General features: G+C 41.8%; 3 protein-coding genes across 8 annotated transcripts in view; 2 read left to right on the plus strand and 1 right to left on the minus strand.

The window, feature by feature from the left end:
- Positions 1–3,486, plus strand: part of LOC135107623 (uncharacterized) — a 59,058-nt gene extending 55,572 nt beyond the window's left edge. For all 6 annotated transcript variants that reach the window (XM_064017681.1, XM_064017678.1, XM_064017680.1 and 3 more), the window contains one exon: positions 79–3,486. In XM_064017681.1, the coding sequence (XP_063873751.1) occupies positions 79–360 (282 nt within the window). In that variant the 3' untranslated portion in view covers positions 361–3,486. The remainder of the gene's footprint in view (positions 1–78) is intronic.
- On the minus strand, positions 2,396–16,328 carry LOC135107620 (tektin-1-like). The gene is made up of 12 exons (XM_064017674.1): positions 15,553–16,328; positions 15,141–15,268; positions 14,598–14,828; positions 13,971–14,094; positions 13,665–13,810; positions 13,447–13,528; positions 13,029–13,169; positions 12,418–12,554; positions 7,808–12,192; positions 4,891–4,991; positions 4,279–4,362; positions 2,396–4,055 (listed from the first exon to the last, which is right to left on the minus strand). The coding sequence occupies exons 1-9, from the start codon at positions 15,709–15,711 to the stop codon at positions 11,973–11,975; spliced, it is 1,368 nt and encodes a 455-aa protein (XP_063873744.1). The 5' UTR covers positions 15,712–16,328; the 3' UTR covers positions 2,396–4,055; positions 4,279–4,362; positions 4,891–4,991; positions 7,808–11,972.
- A 322-nt stretch (positions 16,329–16,650) lies between these two features.
- The window catches only part of LOC135107624 (E3 ubiquitin-protein ligase Bre1-like), a 22,255-nt gene continuing 18,125 nt past the window's right edge, over positions 16,651–20,780 (plus strand). Inside the window, 3 exon segments of the mRNA XM_064017683.1 lie at positions 16,651–16,785; positions 19,538–19,722; positions 20,397–20,583. Of these exon segments, the coding sequence (XP_063873753.1) occupies positions 19,567–19,722; positions 20,397–20,583 (343 nt within the window). The 5' untranslated portion in view covers positions 16,651–16,785; positions 19,538–19,566.

Below are 20,780 nucleotides of genomic sequence, written 5' to 3' on the forward strand. Positions count from 1 at the left end.
TATGTTACTTGTTATCAGTTGTTGCTACATCAGTTATATGAAAAATTACTAACATGGTTGATCTTCCTCTTCGTGCAGGACCTTCCAGAGACGTCTTTCCAGACCTCCAGTTGTCCCTCCTCCCCGAAGTCAGATCTCTCCGTTTCCTCCTCCACTTCCTCCTCCATGTACCCTGCGGACCCCCAGCTTTTTCCCGCCGCCGCCAGGAGAAGTGGCAGCGTCAGGGGTCCGAAGGAGAGGAACAGCGGTGAGCGGGCCGGTAGGCAATTGGGAGGAGCCCCTATGAACCCGTGGGACTACCAGCAACTCTTGGAGAGCCTTGAGGACCTGGATGGAGGCAGCAGAGGAGCCTTATCTTGAGCCCAAGCCTGAAGGAGTAGCCGAGTATTCTCTGAAATCTACTCGGAGCAAAAAGAACTATGGACAAGAATCCCATGACATCCTGCAAATGTTGCACGGAAGCTTCAATGAGGTGGCACTCCCTGTGTCGAAGTTTCCGTCATCCTCGTGCCGGACCTTCACGCGTCACCACGAGGGGAAAATTGCGACAGCAAGTTGAGAAGTTGAGAAGCAGGATATAAGATTTCGATGCTTATTTGAAACCGGAGCTTCAAGGAGCTGCTGCTGACAGTCGACTTTCTTTGAGCTCCAAGCCTGGCCTGTCCTCTTCCTCCTCCTGCCCTAGTTGTGATTCCTGTGTGTGGTGTTACCATTGATCATGGCGACATCTTTGTGGAAATATATCTGTGTAACCTCCGCGTTCGTGAAACCATAACATGGTAGTCAGAAAGGAGGGAGAAATAGTTTTGGCTGCACATGAAGCCCATTTGAACCCAAAGCTGTAAGTGTTAGCTTGCTACCAGCTGGTGGAGTTAGGCTCGAATATAGCCAAGTCAGTACAGCTACATACAGATGGAACAAGTTGTAGCAAAATGTGCATTTGATGCAAGTGATTCTTCCATGCCTGAAATACTCATTAGACTCGTAAGGTTTAATTTCTGCTCGGTATCTTGTTCGACTCGTTTTCATTGAAACAGTCCAGACTAGTTGGTCTGCCAGCCAGCCCAGTGCACTGTGATGAGTGTGTCGTGGTCCAAGTTTTCATTTGAAGACCTGAAAGCTTCCGTACATTACTGAATGTCTTGAAGACACAAAACTCTTGAGCATTTGTTGTGTCCTGATGCAGATGAACGAGATGCATTGGTACTGAAATGAAGGCTTGGTAACCACTCGGTGTGACATAGGACGTGTTGCTTCTTTGTGTCATAGCGGTGGTGTGGAAGCTCCAGCCGCTCTGGTGACGGGGCGAGACAGAGAGTAAGTTACAATCTATTTCTTTTTACTTGGGTGCAGCTGCAATTTGAGACTGGAAGAGATGGGAAAATGTGATGGGAAAAATCCTCTAGTTTTTTTTTCTCATGACATGGAAATACAGTGTACGTTACCAAATGCCAGACGCTGCCATTGTTTCTTCTATCGTCATTAAATTATTAAAATTCTCCTTCTCCATTTATTTTTTTTAAGTCATCCTCGAAATGCGTGTGTGGTGGTGTGGCAGTCTCCTCCTTATGAATGGTGTTCGGCTGGTGCCTAGAATATACTGTGAGGAAAAAAAGAAAGGAACGCAAAAAGAAATACACGAGTTTTTTTTAGCAAATGAAGGCGTGGAAGAAGCTGAGACGCCAGGCCAGACCAGATCTTCGCATGTACACCTCGCCAAGCCAGCCCGCGCGTCACAGTAAACATTTCTCACCATTATCATCACAACATTTATTATTATCATTCACGAACAGTCACTTTTGAATCCACTGTAACACAAAGGTCCCTCTCTTTCCCCCGCCCTCCTCTGCTGCATAGATTAGCACCCACGGTAAGTATCACTGCAGTTGTTATATTGTTGAGTTTATGGTCGTATGTTCCCCCTTCATCCTTTTTTCTTCCCCTCCACTCTCACACATCCCCCTCCCCATAATTACCCAGTACAAACATCCACACAACAATTTCACTCTCATCCTTCACCCTTCTCCAGCCTTCACAACTAACACCAGTCAATTAGTCATTAACCGTCTAACTACTATGGCTTCTCCAAGTTTGGTTAATGGTTTCGTGAACTTTAGTAGTAGTTGTAACTGTTGTAAAAGTGATTTTTTTTTTTTTTTTTTTTTTTTTTTGTGTGTGTGTGTGTGTGTGTGGAGAACATGCGTTGTCATCCAAACCTCATGTAATTATTGGGCGTTGAAAACAACATTGAAATCATGATCCAGATTGTTGTCTTGGATTACTGGAGTAAGTATATTTTAATTACTGTTAAGATTCTCAGTTATACTCGTAAAGCAAAAAATAAAATAAAACATGTTAATAGTACGGATATATAGTATATAAGCAAACGATGTCAGGTTTTTCCTTCATTTTTATTGCATCAAATAATAGAAATATAAAATCCTTTCTTGTACAAAAGAATATTTTTTTACGAAAATGTTTTAATAAAAGGATTGTTTTCAAAGGCTGCAGAGATGATTAGTTCGTCGAATTCTTAAGCTTTTTTTCATTGAAATAAAAAATACTTATTGAGCTATCACTACAATCATGAAAACAGCCTTGAAAACCCCCAAACATCCACAAGTCTCTTAAAAGCAGTCAAGACAAGGATGCCAAAACCTTTGAGAATGCGGTCCACATTTCCTAGAGCGGAAGAAACGTGTGTGGAAAAAAAAAAATCACTCGCTTCCAACTCTGTGTAATGGATGTAAGAGTTGTGTATAAGCCTCCTCTCCCGCATGCTTTATAGAGAAAACGTTGTCTGTTGAACATGTGTCAGTTTGTCTCAAAATAGATATGGTAAGGTATAGTTTAGTTTCCCTTTATTAACATTACATTCTCTATCATCTTTCGTTTTCTAGTACCAGGTAAACACTTATAGGAGCGGACCCTTGCCTAATCGGAGGGCCAGTATTTTGCAATGCTTTCGCTTTCATCAGGACTGTTTTCAAAAGCCACATTATAAGTCTGGGATGATACTGAAATAGCATTAGATTTCCTATCCGAGGGCTAGGTTAAGTAAGTTAGGTTACGTTTAGATTAATTCAGTTCATAAATTTCATTGCTAACCCTTACTCTGTGTATATCTTCAATAAAGAAAACAAAAATTGCTAGGAAATAGATCGTCAGTAAGCAAAGATTATTTCCTTAATTCCCTCAGCCTGTTTTTTCACGAGTGTTTTTGCCACTGATGGTGCAGAATCCTTGTTTAAACATCACTGAGCCACAACACCCTGAAAATCTTGTAACTTTTGCTAGGGTCTGTTGAGAGTAGTCCAGCTAAGGCACTAAAACGTTAGAGAAATAGGTTCCTTAGTGTCATTGCTGGGTACAAATAGGTCTCGTTAGGAACACACGCAACACAGCGCGTGGTAATTTAAAAAGAAAATAAATAAATGATGATGATGTTAATAATAATAATAATAATAATAATAATAATAATAATAATAATAATAATAATAATAAAAGAACAATAAAAGAAAAAAAGCAGCAGGAGAGGAGGAAATGTCACAGTAATATAACAAGGAAGTTTGTTACAGTAAAATCAAGTATTTCAAGACATGGCAAAGAAGACAACGATAAAAAACAAGTGAAGGGTACGTGTAGGAAGCACGCGAAGAGGCTCTGGCCAGTCAAGTCCGCGTTACTAGACGAAAGAAAACGGAGAGGGAGGAAAGGGAAAGTAGAGAAGAATGACTTACGTAGGTCAGGTTCGTGCTTCTATAGTAAACACGTGACACAAGGGAAAGAAGAAAACGATGAGGAGTTAAAATTAAGGAGATGGAGAAGGAAAAGATATCGTAGCTCTCAGCAACCACGTTACTAGTAAACACGAGGCATAAGGAAGGAGAAGAGAAGAGGGACAAGGAGGAGAAGTGAAGGCAGGGAAGTGGGGGATGAGGTGTTGCAGTAATCGTCGTTACAGTAGCACGTTTCCATGCGCACGCCTTGGCTCGTCAGTAAACAATTATCGTCCTTCCGAGAGGCCCAGCAGGCGCGTACCACCCAGTCATCGTCTGTAATGAAGGAAAAATAGTAATGACTCAATGGGCTTCAAACACCAAAGTAACATTTGACTATTATTCTATGAGGAACTAAGGCTATCATCGTTAAAAGACACACTTTACATTTTCCATCCATACCATTCCTCTTAACCTCTTAACCATACGCCTCTCACAGTATGTATATCCAATTATCTACTTCACCAATCGCTCTTCCTTCCTGCTTCGTCCAACTCACCGTCCATCATAGTGGTCTTTGTGCATGAGCCCATGCAATCAATAGTAACATCCGTGGAGCCGAGGTAACACTTGACGGCGGCACCTTCAGGAGAAGAAAGAGTAAGACATGTCTGAGACGAGGAGAGGGCAAGCACTGGCCCCGTATCTTGAAATCTTTAGACTTTCACAAGGACTATTTTCAAAGACGATACAGGTGTTTATTCGGGTTTTCATGAGTGTTCTTGCCATTAGTGTTGCAGAATCTTTCTTTAACTATCCCTAAGATCATGGAAATATCTGGGTTCATATTTTCAAAACATTTGTTCTTTCATTGGGAATATTTTCAAAGGCCACAGATCGAGTTTGTTACTAGAATCATGAAAATGTCTTTGAATAATTTCCATAAGAACCTGTTGAAAGTAATCCAAATGAGAGGTGGAAGTGTTTGAAAATACAGTCACTAAATACAAACACGATATAGCAAGGAAAAGGTAGATTACAAAGGTGGAATACACAATGAGTATGATAGACAGGCAGTGTCTGTCATACTCATCTTGAAAATCTTTACCAAAGCCACCAGTATATTTTTTTTTTCTCAGTCAGTCAATCATGCAATCCATCCATCTCTTACCTGTGCAAACGAGAGCGGCCAGCACCACCAAGTGACTCAAGGAGAAGGGCTGCATGTTGTCTTCGTCAAGGGGTTCCTCGTGTTGGTAATGCTTGAGTACACTGCAAGAATTTGAACGTTAACATTTATTTACCTTACTTGTGTGACATGAATGTTCCTGGTCATATAAATTAGAACTAGTGTTTAGTTAAATTATCTATAAATACCAGTAACCATGTCGTGTATGTGAGTGGCCATAAAAATTTAGTATCAGTAGTTAATTACATGACTTGTAAACACTTCTGGCCACTAAGTCATCATTAAGATCACGTGCTATGGCATCCCGAGAAACAACAGCCTCAGTACACGCCACCAGCCTCACACGGAAATGAGTCAGTTTTCAATTAAAGTTTCCATCACATAAAACAATCGGCTAACTGGAAAAAATACATGAATGCTAAATACAGTCGTTGTTAAGACAATACATATTCTTTAGTTTAGCACATTTGAGTGCTCTTGATGTACTCAAAGAAACGTAAGCACGAAGCGGTAACACCACCTCCCGCACTGATAAAGACCGGCACTGAGTGAGCAGGAAACAAAAAGCAAGATAATCATCCTTGCTTTTGCATTTGTAACAGCCACACAAATCACTCGCCCTAACACATCGAGACTGCCGAGTTGACAGTTCCCCTCCACCCCTCCCCCTCCCATATATATATATATATATATATATATATATATATATATATATATATATATATATATATATATATATATATATATATATATATATATATATATATATATATATATATATATATATATATATCATACATACATACATACATACATACATACATACATAATGATTTCATTAGTTACGGTATGGTCCCACTTGGTAAACAGAGAAGGAATTATTTCGAGGACTGCATTTATCAGTTTCCCAGGTTGTATTACGTTTATATAGGACAGTAATGATTATGAAGTATACTAAGTTACAAGTTTTCTTTCTTTTTTCTACATAGATGGAAGTAAACAGCAGTAAACAGATAAATCACACAATGAGCAGATTAGGGCTCTGGTACCATGATAAGATGAGAACACTGACTCCACACACACCAGCAGTCCCGCTTTACCATACTTCAAAGTCCGTGTTATGAAAAGGTTTGTTCTCTCATCATGACTATTTTCATTGACCCCTGACATGATTACCATGGTTCTCAATTGCGTTTTTCACAGCAGTGGTAAAGGTTCCTCGTTAACCATCACTAGAAATATGAATATGAAACCTTCAAAATTCGATTAACTTCACCAGAGCCTGTTGAAAAGTAGTCAAAAAGAGACGCAGAAGTGTTGGAATATACGGATACGAACTTTGAAGCACTTTGTTCTCTTACTAGAATAATTTTAAGCGATCACTTATGATTAGTCTGGTTCTTATGTGTGCTTTTCTCACTAATGATACAGAATCCTTATAAAAGCACCATTTAGATTATGAAAACATGTTTGAAAATGCCAATCATTTCCTCTAGAGCACAGAAGTAGTTGAAATGAAACTCTGAAGTATTTGACGATGCTAAGCAGTCGTCGAGTATCTGTCAAGTCACTAAGTACATACACACTTGCGATAAGTCATGCGCCGTAAACTAAGACCTCTATCACAGTTCACCGCTCTTCACGTTTGAGTTTCTCATGAAGCACTAAAGACTATACGAATTTGTAAGTATTAGCGCTCTGAAGTGAAAATCAGCAGACTAATGACTGGCTATATTTGAATAGTAGTACCATACCTGTTTCCGAGACTATAGAGGCATCTTTAAAGCAATAGTCACGTGCACAATACAAGAGCGTCTTATCTCGACTACGTACTCTTAATAAGATATCAAGGAAGTTATTGTAGTTTTCGAAACTATCTTCCTGATTACAGTGATAGTTTAATAAAGATTTTACATCAACAGGAAAAACACTCTTGCAGATCAATTTATCTATGGGACCTTTGAAAATAGTGCTAACGAGAGACCTGTTTTTCAAAATACAGGTCCCGAAAGAAAGTACAAGAGTTTAAGAAAGAAAGGCAAGAAAGTGCTGTCCTCTTAGTAAAGGTATGGGGCATATTTAATCTTAGTTTCACATGGCCTCGGCACTCTTCTCCGCCTCACTGACCATTGAACCTGTGGTGAATGACATCACTTAACGGTCCCAAGACACACGACTGTGACATCCTGGTTTCCACAATTTAACTTACCCAGATTTTTTCAGGTACCCATTTATCGACCAGCCAGAAGGAAGAATGAACAATTGGGTGTGCTATACGCCAATTGCCCCAACCCGGACTCGAACCGAAAGCCGAGGATTCCATTTGATCTTTTGTGGGGAGAGACATTAGAGTATCCGTCACTCCACAATGTTAATTTCTTTCCTAGGTGGCTTATTTCATCACTAAATCAGTTGCCATGTACCCCATCCTCATCAAGCGAAAATGAAAGCGCGCGTGCTGTGCTTGGAAGCGACACAATGAACTGCACTCCCCCCTCCACAGAATCTGCCATGTCAAGCTTCACTGAGAATCCAAAGTAACACAGGTGAAGTCTTTACTTGAAAGCTGATTCAAGCCTGGGATCGCATTCTCAAACATTTCGGCGTCTTACCTCGACTACTTTTAGCAGGGTATAATGAAAGTTACTAAAGTTTCAAGATTACTTTCATGTTTTTGATGAAAGCTTTGTAAGAAAGGTTCTACTTTATCAATGAAAAAAGAAGAAAATACAAATAAAAGAAAACAAAGAGAGAGAGAGAGAGAGAGAGAGAGAGAGAGAGAGAGAGAGAGAGAGAGAGAGAGAGAGAGAGAGAGACGCCGAGGAATCCTGACGAGACCCAGTATATAGCGTCTAACGATAAGGGCCTATGAAACAGTAGCGATTAATGAAACAGTTACCTGAAGAGTACACAACTGGCACTGCACAGAAGCTCCCAAAGACTCGCGTGGCAGAACTTAACCTCGTACTGATGCCCGGACATCCACGCGTCGTGTTGAACTAGCGGCGTCGAGCACGATAAGCGAGATAAGAGATAAGGAACAGTCGGTTAGGTTGTCGGTAAGGATGGGAGGGAGGAACAGCATGTCACCAAGACCGAGGCAACCAAGTATGAAGTCTTAGACAGATAAAAAAATAAATAAATGAATAAATAAATAAACAGCGTCTTATCCCAACTACTTTGAATAGGCTCTAATAAAAGATATGGAGCTTTTCAAGGTTAATTTAATGATCTTCATGATAGTTCGATAAGGATTCTGTATCATCAATAAGAAAAAAGCATCAATTACATACAGCATGATTAATCACCTTTGTGGCCTTTGAAAACAGTTCTTATCAGAGGCCAGTGTTTCAAAATACGGGCCTTTCCTCTCGTGCACCACACAGACTTACCATCCCACTTGATTGTTTTGAGAATAGCTAATCATAGGGTATACTTGCGTTATGCGAAATATTTTCAAAGGACACAATCCAAGTATCTGGGAAGCTGATACAATTCAAATACTTGTTTACTAGTCACGGTGAGTCACGCGTCTGACCCTAACATAGCCTTGGCTCAGCGGGCCTTGGCTACAATATAATGTATGCTATCTTATTTGCTAATGTCTAAAAGGCCACTAAATATATCAGTATCAATATCAGTATCTCTCTTTTACTCTTCCCTCGCCTCCCTCTTCCCCCTCCCGATCTCCATGCCTTCCCGTGATGTGTGTACGTGGTAAAAGAATGGGATTTTAAAAGTCATTAAACTGAAATTAGCAGCACTGGGCGAAATGAGTTTGTAATCGCATGTTATCTGTCAGGCACTCGGCTTGGAAGGCTACTCTTGCTCAGCGTCACTTCCTTGTACCGCGCGTCTCTGTTCATCTTGGTTAAATCCACAGTTTAGTACTCAGCCTGGTCAGCAATAAGAAATTTGATGTTAGAGAGTCAAAATACATCTAAAATCAGGTAAAACGAAACAGTGTAAGTAGCCGGCAACAGACAATCGCAACGGCAGGACAGATGGCACGGCTGGAATGCAAGGGTGCGAGGACATCTCGGAACAAGTTACCGCAATGCCGAGTCCTGCACTACTTCTACTTCCCCAGTTTAGTTCCTGGACCACAATTTCTCATTGTTTCAGTGTTTTAGTTTAATTACTTTGAAAATAGGCTGTAGGGGAACTGGTTAAGGTCTTCAAGGAGGTCGTCTAGACCAGTGGTTCCCAACTTTTTCTAAGTTAATGTACCCTTCCGGGAACTTTTGAGAAATTCATGTACCCTCGCGCCTGGGACGATTAATTTCAAAGAAACTGCATGAATATTTCACGTTTTTCTCTAGTTGTAAGACTGAATATATATAAATAAGATATCAGGTCTCTTATAAATACAGAAAATAGCTACTTTGTCCTGAATAGTTGTTATATAGGTGCTGAATGTATAATAACATCTCCAATTTGAGTGGCAGGACTTGTGTCTCACTGCAGTACACTAGTATGATGCATTAATTTGTAATACTTTAATCTCAACTTAAATTGATCTATTACATTACACACAGTTTTTCTTCCTAAAGTACATTTTCTTACTGTGCACTGCAATACACATCGGCCATCTCATGTACTCCTCCATGTATCCCATCATTTCCAAGTACCCTTTGAAAAAAAAAAAAACATGCACCCAGGTTGATTCTCACTGTTTCTGATTGTCACTCATAGATAACTGATGGAAAAATAGCCATGCGAACATAACTAATCATATATATATCCTTTGAAAACAATCCTGATGAGCGAACGTTTCAAAATACGCAAATAATGGTAAAGTTACTGTGGTTTTCCCGAGTTTTCATGCTGATAATGTTAGTTTAATAAAGAATTAGCTATCATTTGGAAAAGCAGCCATGGGAACTCGACTAATGATCTCTGTAACTTTCGAAAATTGTGCTCATGACAAAACAAAGCATTTAAAACACCGGTCTTTGGTTAGGCCAAGGACGAACCGCTAATTTCAAAACACCACCTTGGGTATGTACGTAATCACAGTGTTTATCGTGACATGTGAACGTGTCACAAAAAACACCGTCAGTCACTACAGAAGGACGGGGACCGCTTATCACAGACATGGGAAATGGCAGTGGTGGTGGTGGTGGTGATATCATGGAGCAAGTGGAGGTACGGGAAGAGGGGCGCCTGTAATGAAGAGAAAGGGAAGAGGGTTTGGTTGCGGTGCGTAGTGGTGGTGGTGGTGGTGGTGGTGAGTGATGAAGTTTGATTAGGGGATTGGATGATGGTGCTGGAGAGAGATCTGAGTGGGGTGCGTGATGGTGGGGAGTGGGGAGGAGATATCTAGTGCTTGAGATGCTTAATGATAGTTGTGGCGTAGAAGAGGTTTGGTGTAGGATTGCGTGGTGGTGGTATTGGTGGTGAGGAGGGATCAGTTGGAGAACATGATGAAGGTGGACGGGAGCTCTGGCTTGGGTGCGTGGTGGTGGTGGATAGAGAACAACAGCGGTGGTGGAGATGAGGTTTGGTTGTGGCTGCGAGGTGGAGGTGGTGGAGAGGCATCAGGTTTGGGGTTGTGAGGGTGGTGTGGAGGGATTTGGGGCGTGGCATGTGATGATGGATGGCGAGTCACAGAGGAAGATGCAAGGGACAGAAACAAATGGGGGAGACTCGTACATGGCGCCCACCCCAAACTCTAGAAAAACGACGAAAGTGATGGTGGCGGAAAAGGACATTTCTGAGTGCGTGATGGTGAGCCACGGTGGAGTCAGTTAGTCATGGCGCAGTTCGTTCATACTGATAGCGTGGCAGAGATAAGATAGGAAACAACATAGCGGAGACGTGAGGCAACGGAAAACGGCACTAAGCACATGGATTAACCTTTTTCTTCCTGTTGCTGTACTTACACACAGTCGTCGTCAGGAGCCATGTAACTTTTCCATTCATTTACACTGTATTATGGGCTTTCCCTTGATCAGAGTACCATTACCTTTAAAAAACCTGACAGCTATTGGATTCATAGGAGATCAGAGAGGTAATATTAAAGGTAAAGGTGAGATGAATGAGATATGTTAACCGATTACTGACTGTACCTTAACCGGTTTAGCCCCTCACCGTAGTTAACAAAATGAAATGTATTTAAATGAACGTGATATGTTAACTGACTGCTGACCATCTTAGCTTCTCGTGGTAACTAACAAAACAATGAAATACACTGAAATAAATGTACCAATTGACTGTGCCTTAGTTCTTCAATGTAACTAACACACATCTGTGCCTACGTATTCATTATGCTAATATTACACACCATCTATTCTGTTGTTTCTAATCTCTTCCTAGTGACGTGTCATTTCCTCTAATCATTTTATGCAAGTTCCTTCCTCCTTCACATTGTTTGGTAGTAAGTGATGCCTGACCAACTAATTAATCGTGATAAGTCATGGCCATCCTACTAATACTGATGAGGTGCTCTCTGGAAGCCACAAATCAGGTCATCATTAACACGAGAGTAAGTGAATATCAAGAATAGAAACATCCCTCATTTTTCCGGAACTTAATGGATTTATTTCATTCATTCACTCTTTATATCAACTTTTTCTCTTATTCCAGTGTTTCTTTATATCATCTGCAGCCGCATGAGCACCCAACGCAGTAAAACCATTAGTAAAATTGAGGCGCTCCTGTTGTGTCTTCATAATATTTGAGTTATAGCCTACAATGCTTGTCTTTCGGTTCAAAGAAAACGAGTTAGAATAATGTTGTTCTTTTCCTCGTCCTCTCATGATGACAGAAAATGCATCGTAAGATATTTTTGTTCCTTCGTTTGATGTTTTTTTTTCTTCTTTTTCTTTCTTATCCCCCCACCTTCTCACGATAATAGATAATATAATACGAGTAAATACATTTTTTCCACCTGGTTTTCTCTCTCCTAGCATATATCTTGACAGAGAATGGGTCAAAGAAGCTGCTCTCTTTCTCTCTCTTGTGTGCTGTGGCTCTTTATCCTTACACTCCCTTCTCTTTGTGTGGCGCGTGTTGTGTTCTTTATCATCTCTTCAAATCTTTCCTGTCTCTTGGTGGCGTGGTCAGTGCGTGTCGATAGTGACGGTGCTTCTTAGACCCGCCACCTTCACCTCGTCCAGCAACAGAGTCCTGGCCTTCAGATTAATGTCATGTTCAAGGCTGACTCGTTCCGACCTCAGGTTCTGGAGCTGCCTGCGGGATATCTCAGCGGCAGAGGTCAAGCGTGAAATCGTCAACTCTAATTCGTCCACCTCGCGCAGCAGAGCTTCCTCCACCTCGTCTCTGGAATGGACACCACAGTATAACATAATATCTCCTTGCTGACTTCGATTTCTGTGGCTCTGAGCTGGAGTGGTCACGAGACAGGTGAAATTTTTAGATATTTAATGGGGAATGTTGATAAGTAAAGTGATTTGCCGCCTCTCTCTCTCTCTCTCTCTCTCTCTCTCTCTCTCTCTCTCTCTCTCTCTCTCTCTCTCTCTCTCTCTCTCTCTCTCTCTCTCTCACCGGGTCCTCTCCATGTTGGGTCTCCTGGCGCGGGAGTGCAGGCGAGTCTGGACCAGGGCGAGAGGTCCCCTTTTGGCTTCCAGTTGGTCCTCCACCTCCACCAGACTTTTCTCCAGCTGTCTTTCCTCTTCCACCACCTGTAGGAAAGTTAGGAGAAATGAACGAGAATACAAGTCCCATTTCTGGTTATTTTTGTACTTGTAGTGCTCCTCTCCTCTCCTTCCCACGCCTTTCCTATCCCTGACATATTCTGAAATGGTTTGTCCTCTCATAACGACCATTTTCAAAAACTACAAAATATCATCTCATGAGTGCTTTCCTATTGGTTATACAGAATACTTCCTAACCTATCATTAGAATTATGAAATTCTAGTGAAAGCACTAATAACTTCCACTGGAGCCTGTTTAAAAGTACTCAAGTAGGACGGCGGTGTTTGAGAATACGGTCCTTTATACTGAAGAGTGACCCATCCTGACGAGGTCGCCTCGTCACCGCCCTGTGCATGACATGGACAAGACAGTGCCAGAAATCTTTCTGATCTGGTGATTATAATGTCTCTGTTACTGTATCCTTTCTCCGCCTGCCTTCGAACCAAGCTCGTCTCCCTCACCTTAGCATGCTCCTCCTCAAGCAGTGTTTTGGCGTGCCTGGTGTCCGCAATCCGCTCCTTCAGGCAGTGATCAGTGTGGTCCAGTCGCTGCCGGAGGTGACGTGATGTGGCCACTAAAAGATCTTCAGCAGCGTCCAGCACCTACGAGAAGAGAAGAAAGAGGAAATTAAGAATAAACGAGATATGAGATGACTTGTAGAACCAATACATAAGATAGTGGATGAATTAAAGTCTTAGCAGTGAGAACGTATATAAAAAAAAAAAATTGGCGATTATAGAATAGGATAAAGGAAGTTAGGTACTAAGTGAACAAAATCAGTCTGTGGCATTTTGAACGATCCCTAAGTCCTTCAATTGTATGGTGGTAGTGATGGTGATGGCAGTGGTGGTGGTGGTGGTGAAGGTGATGGTAGTGCACCTGGTCTGCCAATTGGTGTTCCTGGTCTGCTCTGGACAGCAGTTTCTCGCCCGTCCCGTACCATCCGTCCACCGACACGGGGCTGCAAACACACACCTGATATGACACACTATTTCTAAAACCTTTGCAATCCCTCACCTCCTCATCTTCCCTTAAGTCTGAATACGAAAATTGCCAAAAGTCACACTTCATTACATCCATCATGCCTATAACCTTACCTGGGATCAACTTTCTGAGCAGGAATGATGGTGGTGGGTGGGGCGGTGGGCGTGAGGCGTGCAGTGTTCTGTTCTACCTCAAGGGCGGTGTCCTTGTCCATGACGTCCTGCTGCAGGTGATGGCGACAGGCTAGCACGCGACGGAGCTGACGAGGATAAGAGGAAGGGAGAGGAAAGGAAGAGTTGACTTAGCTTTCGTTAAGTTTGGTAGCCAATAGAAGGAGAAACTCAAAGGGAACACGTAGGAGTAGAAGGAGGAGGAAGAGGAAGAGGAGGAGGACGATAATGACAACAACTCATTTTTACCTGGTGCTCTGTGTCAGCCAGGCCATCCGCAAGGGCTGCACGACACCTTCCGAGCTCCTGTACCTCCTGACGCAGCGCTGTCGACACCTCGTCTTCCACCTCCTCCACACCCACTCGCTCCCGCCTGTGTCCGCCAACAACACCACCACCACCTCAGTTGAGGAGGTGGTGGTGCAAAACATAATGTGAAATCCCTCTTATGTGAATATGTGACTTAGTGATGTTTTAATGAGCTATGCCCTTTGTTTTCGTAAAAAAAAAAAAATCTAAGAGGCCTCGCAGATGTGTTTTTCTATTGATAATGCAGAATACTCGTTAAACCATCACTATAAACATAAAAAAAAAACATGAAAATCCCAATAATACCCATCAAAGGATGCTGTATGTAATCGAAATATAATGGTGAAACATTTATGAACACCGTCCTGCATGTAGCGTTTAAAAATCGCCACGCTTTTAAGGGACATCGAAAAAAATAATGTTGATTAACGAAAGAAGTTCTTTCAAGCCATCGTACACTAATTTCTCAGTGAAAAACGATGACAACACTTAGGAAGTGAGTCTGGAAGATGCTGACACAAGCAAGGAGCAAGAAACAAAGACAGTATAGCTTCCACCGTGACGCACCTAATATCAATGCACTTCAGGGCAACCTCGAGGGGCTGGAGGTACAGGTGGTGAGCTTTCCGGAGCCTTTCCCTCAGGACCTTTAGCTTGGAGGCATCCTGGTCAAGGCTGGCATGGCGGCCTGACATCTCCTCCCGCCAGAAGGTGACATCCCCGATCCTGTCCTCAAGGCGGCGCTCCACCTCGCTGCGGTGACTGGCAGTCAAGCGTTCCGTCTCGTCACACACACGTCTGGGAGTGACGGAAGAAATGTGTCATGCAAATGCATCACTTGTAGTTTGGGAGGGACTTGTGCTGTCGTGTAGTCTGGGCTTGAATCCCATGGCTGCCATCAGTGTCATGTATCCTTTTGAAGATTTATAAAAATACTGAGAAACTGATGTGAAGGCAGAGAAATACCTTGGCCTAGGACTGAATCCCTGACAAGGAGGCATAAGAACAGCACCTTAGACACCGGGACCACAACGACCAAATCCTCAAACCATTACTGTGGCCTTTATACTTTTGTCTCATTGGTATACAGATATCCCAGGAGTGCCGCACTTGTTTTCCTCTCTGATTCGCTGCGCCCGGGAAGAGCAGGCGTGGGCGTGCTGAAGGCGTGCTGCGTGAGAGGCGCGCCACACACTGGGGTTGACAGGCGGCGGCGGTACCCACGCCTCCCCGCCAACCTGAAGTCAGGCATGAAGAGAAGATGTGTGTGTTTAAGTGTAACACAGGCTCTTGTGATAGCTATATAGTAACACACACACACACACACACACACACACACACACACACACACACACACACATTCTCTCTCTCTCTCTCTCTCTCTCTCTCTCTCTCTCTCTCTCTCTCTCTCTCTCTCTCTCTCTCTCTCTCTCTCTCACATCAGGCTATACTCCATCTATTTGTCTCACTAGAGAATGTTTATAAACTTGTAAAAGAAAAAAATTCTTTGTCACAGTTTTACCTCTCCCGGCCTCTTGGGGGCTACAGGTGGGGCAGAGGGAGGATGGCTGCTAACGGAGGAGGCGGCGGCGGCGGCGGTGACGAGGGCAGGGCTGGGCCGGTAGTAGTCCCTGGTGAAGGCTGAGCGGGACACACGGCGTTCTCGAGCCAGCAGGGCCATGTTGGAACTGTGCGGGGTGTTCAGGCCACAGCAGTAGCAGGTAGTCTGAAGGTCTGTGTACTGGTAGGCGACTCACGATAGATAAAGAGAGACGTCTGATTCCTTCTCTCTGCTTTGTAGTTTTCGGAGTTCCTTTTACGTCACGTACATGAATGAAACTCCAGTCAATTTTCTGACTTAAAGCTGCATTCAGTGTTTATTAGGTAGTAAGATTAAATGTTGTTTTACTAAGAGCTCACTAACGAGAATACCTCACCGCACACACACACACACACACACACACACACACAGACAGGCAGGGACGCCGTCGCCATGGCAACACATATTGACACACCTTCCCTGGGCTAAGTGACAGATGCACTGCTGGGATTTCCCTTGTAGTATTGTCAGATCTAGGTGTGCAATGAAATTGTAATTACTTACAATAGTGTGTATGTTACTGAAAATCATTCCTTTTCTGTTTTATGTTAAATACGTATGATTATTATTATTTTTTTATTTATTTGAATTCAGTGATAGGGAAAAATCTGATCTTGAGTTTAGAATAATGGATTTGCATCTTTTTTTTTCAAATCTGCAATTCTTTTGGGTTTGTTTCCTTTGGAATGGAGGCTTACATGTGCTGATGATGATGATGATGATGTCGGCGGTGGCTTATTTTATTCTCTTTCTTCATATTTGCAGTAACCTTGTGGGATAGTTCAGGATGATATATCCACAAAGACTCATTTAATATGCTTTTTTTTATATATGTACATATATATGAAAAATGAGCTTCTTCAGTATATACATGGGATTTTATAGTTTTAGGAGTTGAATGAATGATAAGGACTTATCGGTTAGTTTTAATTTGACAGTAAGCTCGTCCTTCGGGATGGTTAAATATATTAAAATATGCTTTTTATCATGTTTTCTAGCATATATATGAGTGAGTTCGGTACACTAAGAGATCTGTGGTTCGTAGCCACTGCCATTATTGGAACCCCGGGCGAGGCGGCGGGTCGCGGGTACACCACTACGGCGTCCCTTTCATTATGTCCTAATTTCTACCCACCTGCTATTCCTGCATCTCAGGTGAGGCTGTCAATGCATATTCCTATCCTTACACCTTCACCTGGCTGACTGGCGGCTTCTCTGAGACGTTTTAATGGTAGTTTTGAGGTGAAAAAACTCGGTGCGAGAGGACTGAGTGGCATTGTATTCTGTTTGTGTTCGTTCCCGCCAGCTGGTAATATGGCTTGTGTGAGGTTAAGCTTCTCCCTGATGTGGTTTTCGAGTTTTTTTGGTCATCTTTCCTCCTTTGAATAGTGTTTGCTGTCATCGATTTCATGACAGGCGGACGGACAGGCAGACAGACAGACATAGACCGGCATTCCTGTCCAATCGCCTTCCCTGTTTTGCATCAAGTCCCAGCAGGCATTTTGGGCTAGGGTTTGTGGAGCATTGGCGGTACGTGCTGGGGCGAGTATGCTTAGGTTGGTGTGCTCCATGAAATCCGTAGTTACTGGTCTGTTATCTTATTATGGTGATTTATTTATGTTGATTTATTTATTTTTTATTATTATTTATTTTTTTATTTTTTTTTTTACCATTTTGCTGCTATTGATGATGGTTAGATGCGTGTTTTAAAATGCTATGTTCTCTCATAAGGGCTACTTAAAAAAAAGAATGATAAGCATTTTTTTTTTCATTTTCTCTCCAGTTAATGGTACATAATTCTTGTTAAACTTTTTTATAAAGCCATTCCCTGCAGCTTATTAAATAAAAATGAGATAAAGCATTGAAATTTTTAAGAATACAGACCCAGTTCTTATCTCACCTGGATAGCTCATCTGCAAGGGCCACCACTCAATAGCAGACAGATCCAATAAAGTTGTCCAGGTACAGTGAAGGCACATCAGCCTAGAATGACAAGAAAGCCTTGAAGTTGGGCAGCAATGAATTGTAAGGTGTACCAAACATGAAGTAAGGGCTCAGCAGCTCAAATGCTGCAGACCATATTGCACAGGTACTATTTCTGACAGCATTGCTTTCAGAGGCACTGCAGTGTGGTTAGGCTCACAATTTCTGATGCCAGTTGGCCATTGAGAAGTGCTGAAAGCAGCTCTCAGTTTGTGGTGGCCAAGAAATAGTTATTGACAATAGTTAGTACAGTGGAACCTCAGTTGCCGAATTTCTCCTCTTTCGAACAACTCAATTTTCAAAACAAAAATTTTAACTCATAACTGCTTCAGTTGCCATACCATAATTTGCTTTTTGAACGAAGTTACTTGATTTCAAACACTACAAGATGTGGCAAAAGCTGCCATTTATTACTAAATTATAGTTTCTATAAATATTTCCTCCATTTATATATATTTGGAGGAGAGACACAGAAGGTAAGATAGTAATTCAGTCTTTGAAATAAGTTAAATGTGATACCATTGAAGAAATTCCTTGATGTAAACAAACAAGATTCAGCACTCAGGAGTAATCCCGAGCCACCTATGGCTCTCTCTGTGACCAACAACGCCATCACTGCTGCACAGCAGCATTTTCCCAGTAGCTTTTCTTAGCAGCAAGATAAGTTTTATGATCACCTTTATTTTGGTGGTGAGTAGGTTGCTCCTCTCTGTGGCACTCTGTAAGGCTTCCCTCACTTGATTGGTGACAAAGAGAATGCTTGCACAGTCTAAACGATATCTTTTGATGAGTTCTGTGTCACTAAGTTCATTCAGTACATCCTTTCTGGACAAAAATTTCCAAGCTGGAGATGTTGTTGAGCGGGCATCTTAGGAGTGGGAGCGTCAAGTCATTACCCGCTAAGATATGGTGGACGGGTGTCTGAGAATGGATTAATCTTTTACATTGATCTCTATGGGGAAAATAATTTTAGTTTTTAAAATTTGGATTTTGAACGGCACTCAGGAACTAATTAAGTTTGAAAACCGAGGTTCCACCGTACACTATAAAATGCAAAAATTTTTTTTATTGCAGTGTACTGATTAAAGCTTATCATTGTATAAATTTGGCAAACCATGTATTCCTGAATGTGAGAGCATTTACCCTGAATGTAGCAACTGAATGTGAAAGTTAAATTTGAATTTGATTTCATTGTTTACATTTGGTTATAGACCTGGACAAGGCAAGACCAGTAGTAGCAGCAAGAATTATGACTCCACATCTATAGAGCATGACTTAGTTGACTTGGTGAGAGGGCATCCACCATTGTGGAATATCACAGATTACTCAAAGGTCTCTAAACAAACATTTTTTTGACGAGAGATTGAAGATAAGAACACAACCATCATTTTTGTCCATATTTTCCAGCTCATTCTTTCCTTTTGCTTCTTGAAGCTGAGCAAGTACAGTACTAGTCATAAGTATTGGACCCCCTGGCTGGGGGATCTGATACTTATGGCATAAAGCTGAGGGATGTGGTGACATCCTGCTAGGATGTCACCACACCCATGCTTTTTTGTCATAAGTATTAGACCCCTCAGCCTAATACTTATGACTAGTACTGTAGTCTTACATCTAATATTGCACTGCCAGTTGAATCAGTTTCCATTGTTTGCAAGCTCCTGGTAGACTGTCATCTACTCTCTTTTTGTGGTAAATATTAAATTTCTTGCCTGTTTAAAGTTGGTGGATAAAAATTTTTTTTTTCTGGCAGATTTTGGTGAGTTTTAAATGAATCTGTTAACTGTTTCCTCTGTTGGAAAGTTGTTTCTCTGTGGGAGGGATAGCACCTTCTTGTAACTGTAACCAGTGCCATATAATTCTATGGTTCTGCTGCCACAACACACTTAATTTAATAGTCTTTTTCATTGTCTTGCTTTTCCAGGTCTCAGTGTATCCTGGCACGAGACCAAGATGTCCAAGAGAGCCCTGGAGGAAGCGGGCTCCAGTGCCCCACCCCCACCCAAAAATCTCAAGGTGCAGTTTGAGCCCATTCAGTTGGGCTCCATCTCCACCTTGGATGAGATGGATATGAAGACACTCCGCTTCCAGAATCACAAGCTGTATCAGGTGGGTTATGTGCTGAAAAGTTTTGTTGGTCAGAGGGACATATTGTGTCTCTCCTGCCTGAATCCACTGTTAGAATGTATGTCCTCTGCTTTACATTCATGTCTCTAGGATGAGTTCATCATTGGCTGCAAAAAAAGTGGTAGAGACTTGTAAGCCCCCAAAATCCATAAGGGAAAATTAGGATTTTAAGTGAATTGGTGATAATGATATGATATATACATATATTTGTTTTAATTAAGTTTTCTGATTGTAAAACAGTGCCTCAGAAAATTTGGTATTTGATAATTGTAAAATAGTGCCCCAGAAAATGTTGTTACTTCTTTAGTACCACTTCAATAATTATATGAGATTCAGCAAAGGCAGACTACAAATTTCTTTATTAATACTTAACAAAAGAAAAAATAACAAATGAAATCAATAAAATTACATGATTTGCTAGATTGGTTTTTATATGGACCTAGTAAGTGTAGGACTGTTGACAGTCACTGAAACCATGGGTTATGCTTGATAGTGGGCCATGGACAAGGATCATGTATGAAAAGTGGGTAACAATCTGAAAAAGTTTGGGAATCACTAATGTATACCATCTTAATATCTTCATGCATTCATACCAGTAATCATAGAAGCAGAGAGTGATTGTTATTCCATATTAACCCTACACTCATCCCTGGCAGCGCTTGGAGCAAAGGAAAAGAATTGAGGATGACTTGAGGGGTCGCATTGAGCAGCTGGAGAAGAGGCAGACTCAGAGCGATGATGTTCTCACTGTCATCAACCGCTACTGGAACCAGTTTAATGAGGACATCCGTCTCATGCTGCAGCGCTTTGATGCAGAAACTGCAGATGAGTCAGAGACCAAGAGTGAGTCAGCTGTGCATGATAGAGAGAGAGAGAGAGAGAGAGAGAGAGAGAGAGAGAGAGAGAGAGAGAGAGAGAATGTCTTGTCTAAATACACCTTACCTGAGATTAAGAGTGAGAGATATGTGGAGCAAGATATGAGGAGGATGTAGCAGTGAATTGGTTCTATTAATTTATCAGAGTTATTGTTAGCCACTAGT

The sequence above is a fragment of the Scylla paramamosain genome, chromosome 15 (assembly GCF_035594125.1).
Source record: "Scylla paramamosain isolate STU-SP2022 chromosome 15, ASM3559412v1, whole genome shotgun sequence".
Taxonomy (NCBI): Eukaryota; Metazoa; Arthropoda; class Malacostraca; order Decapoda; family Portunidae; genus Scylla; species Scylla paramamosain.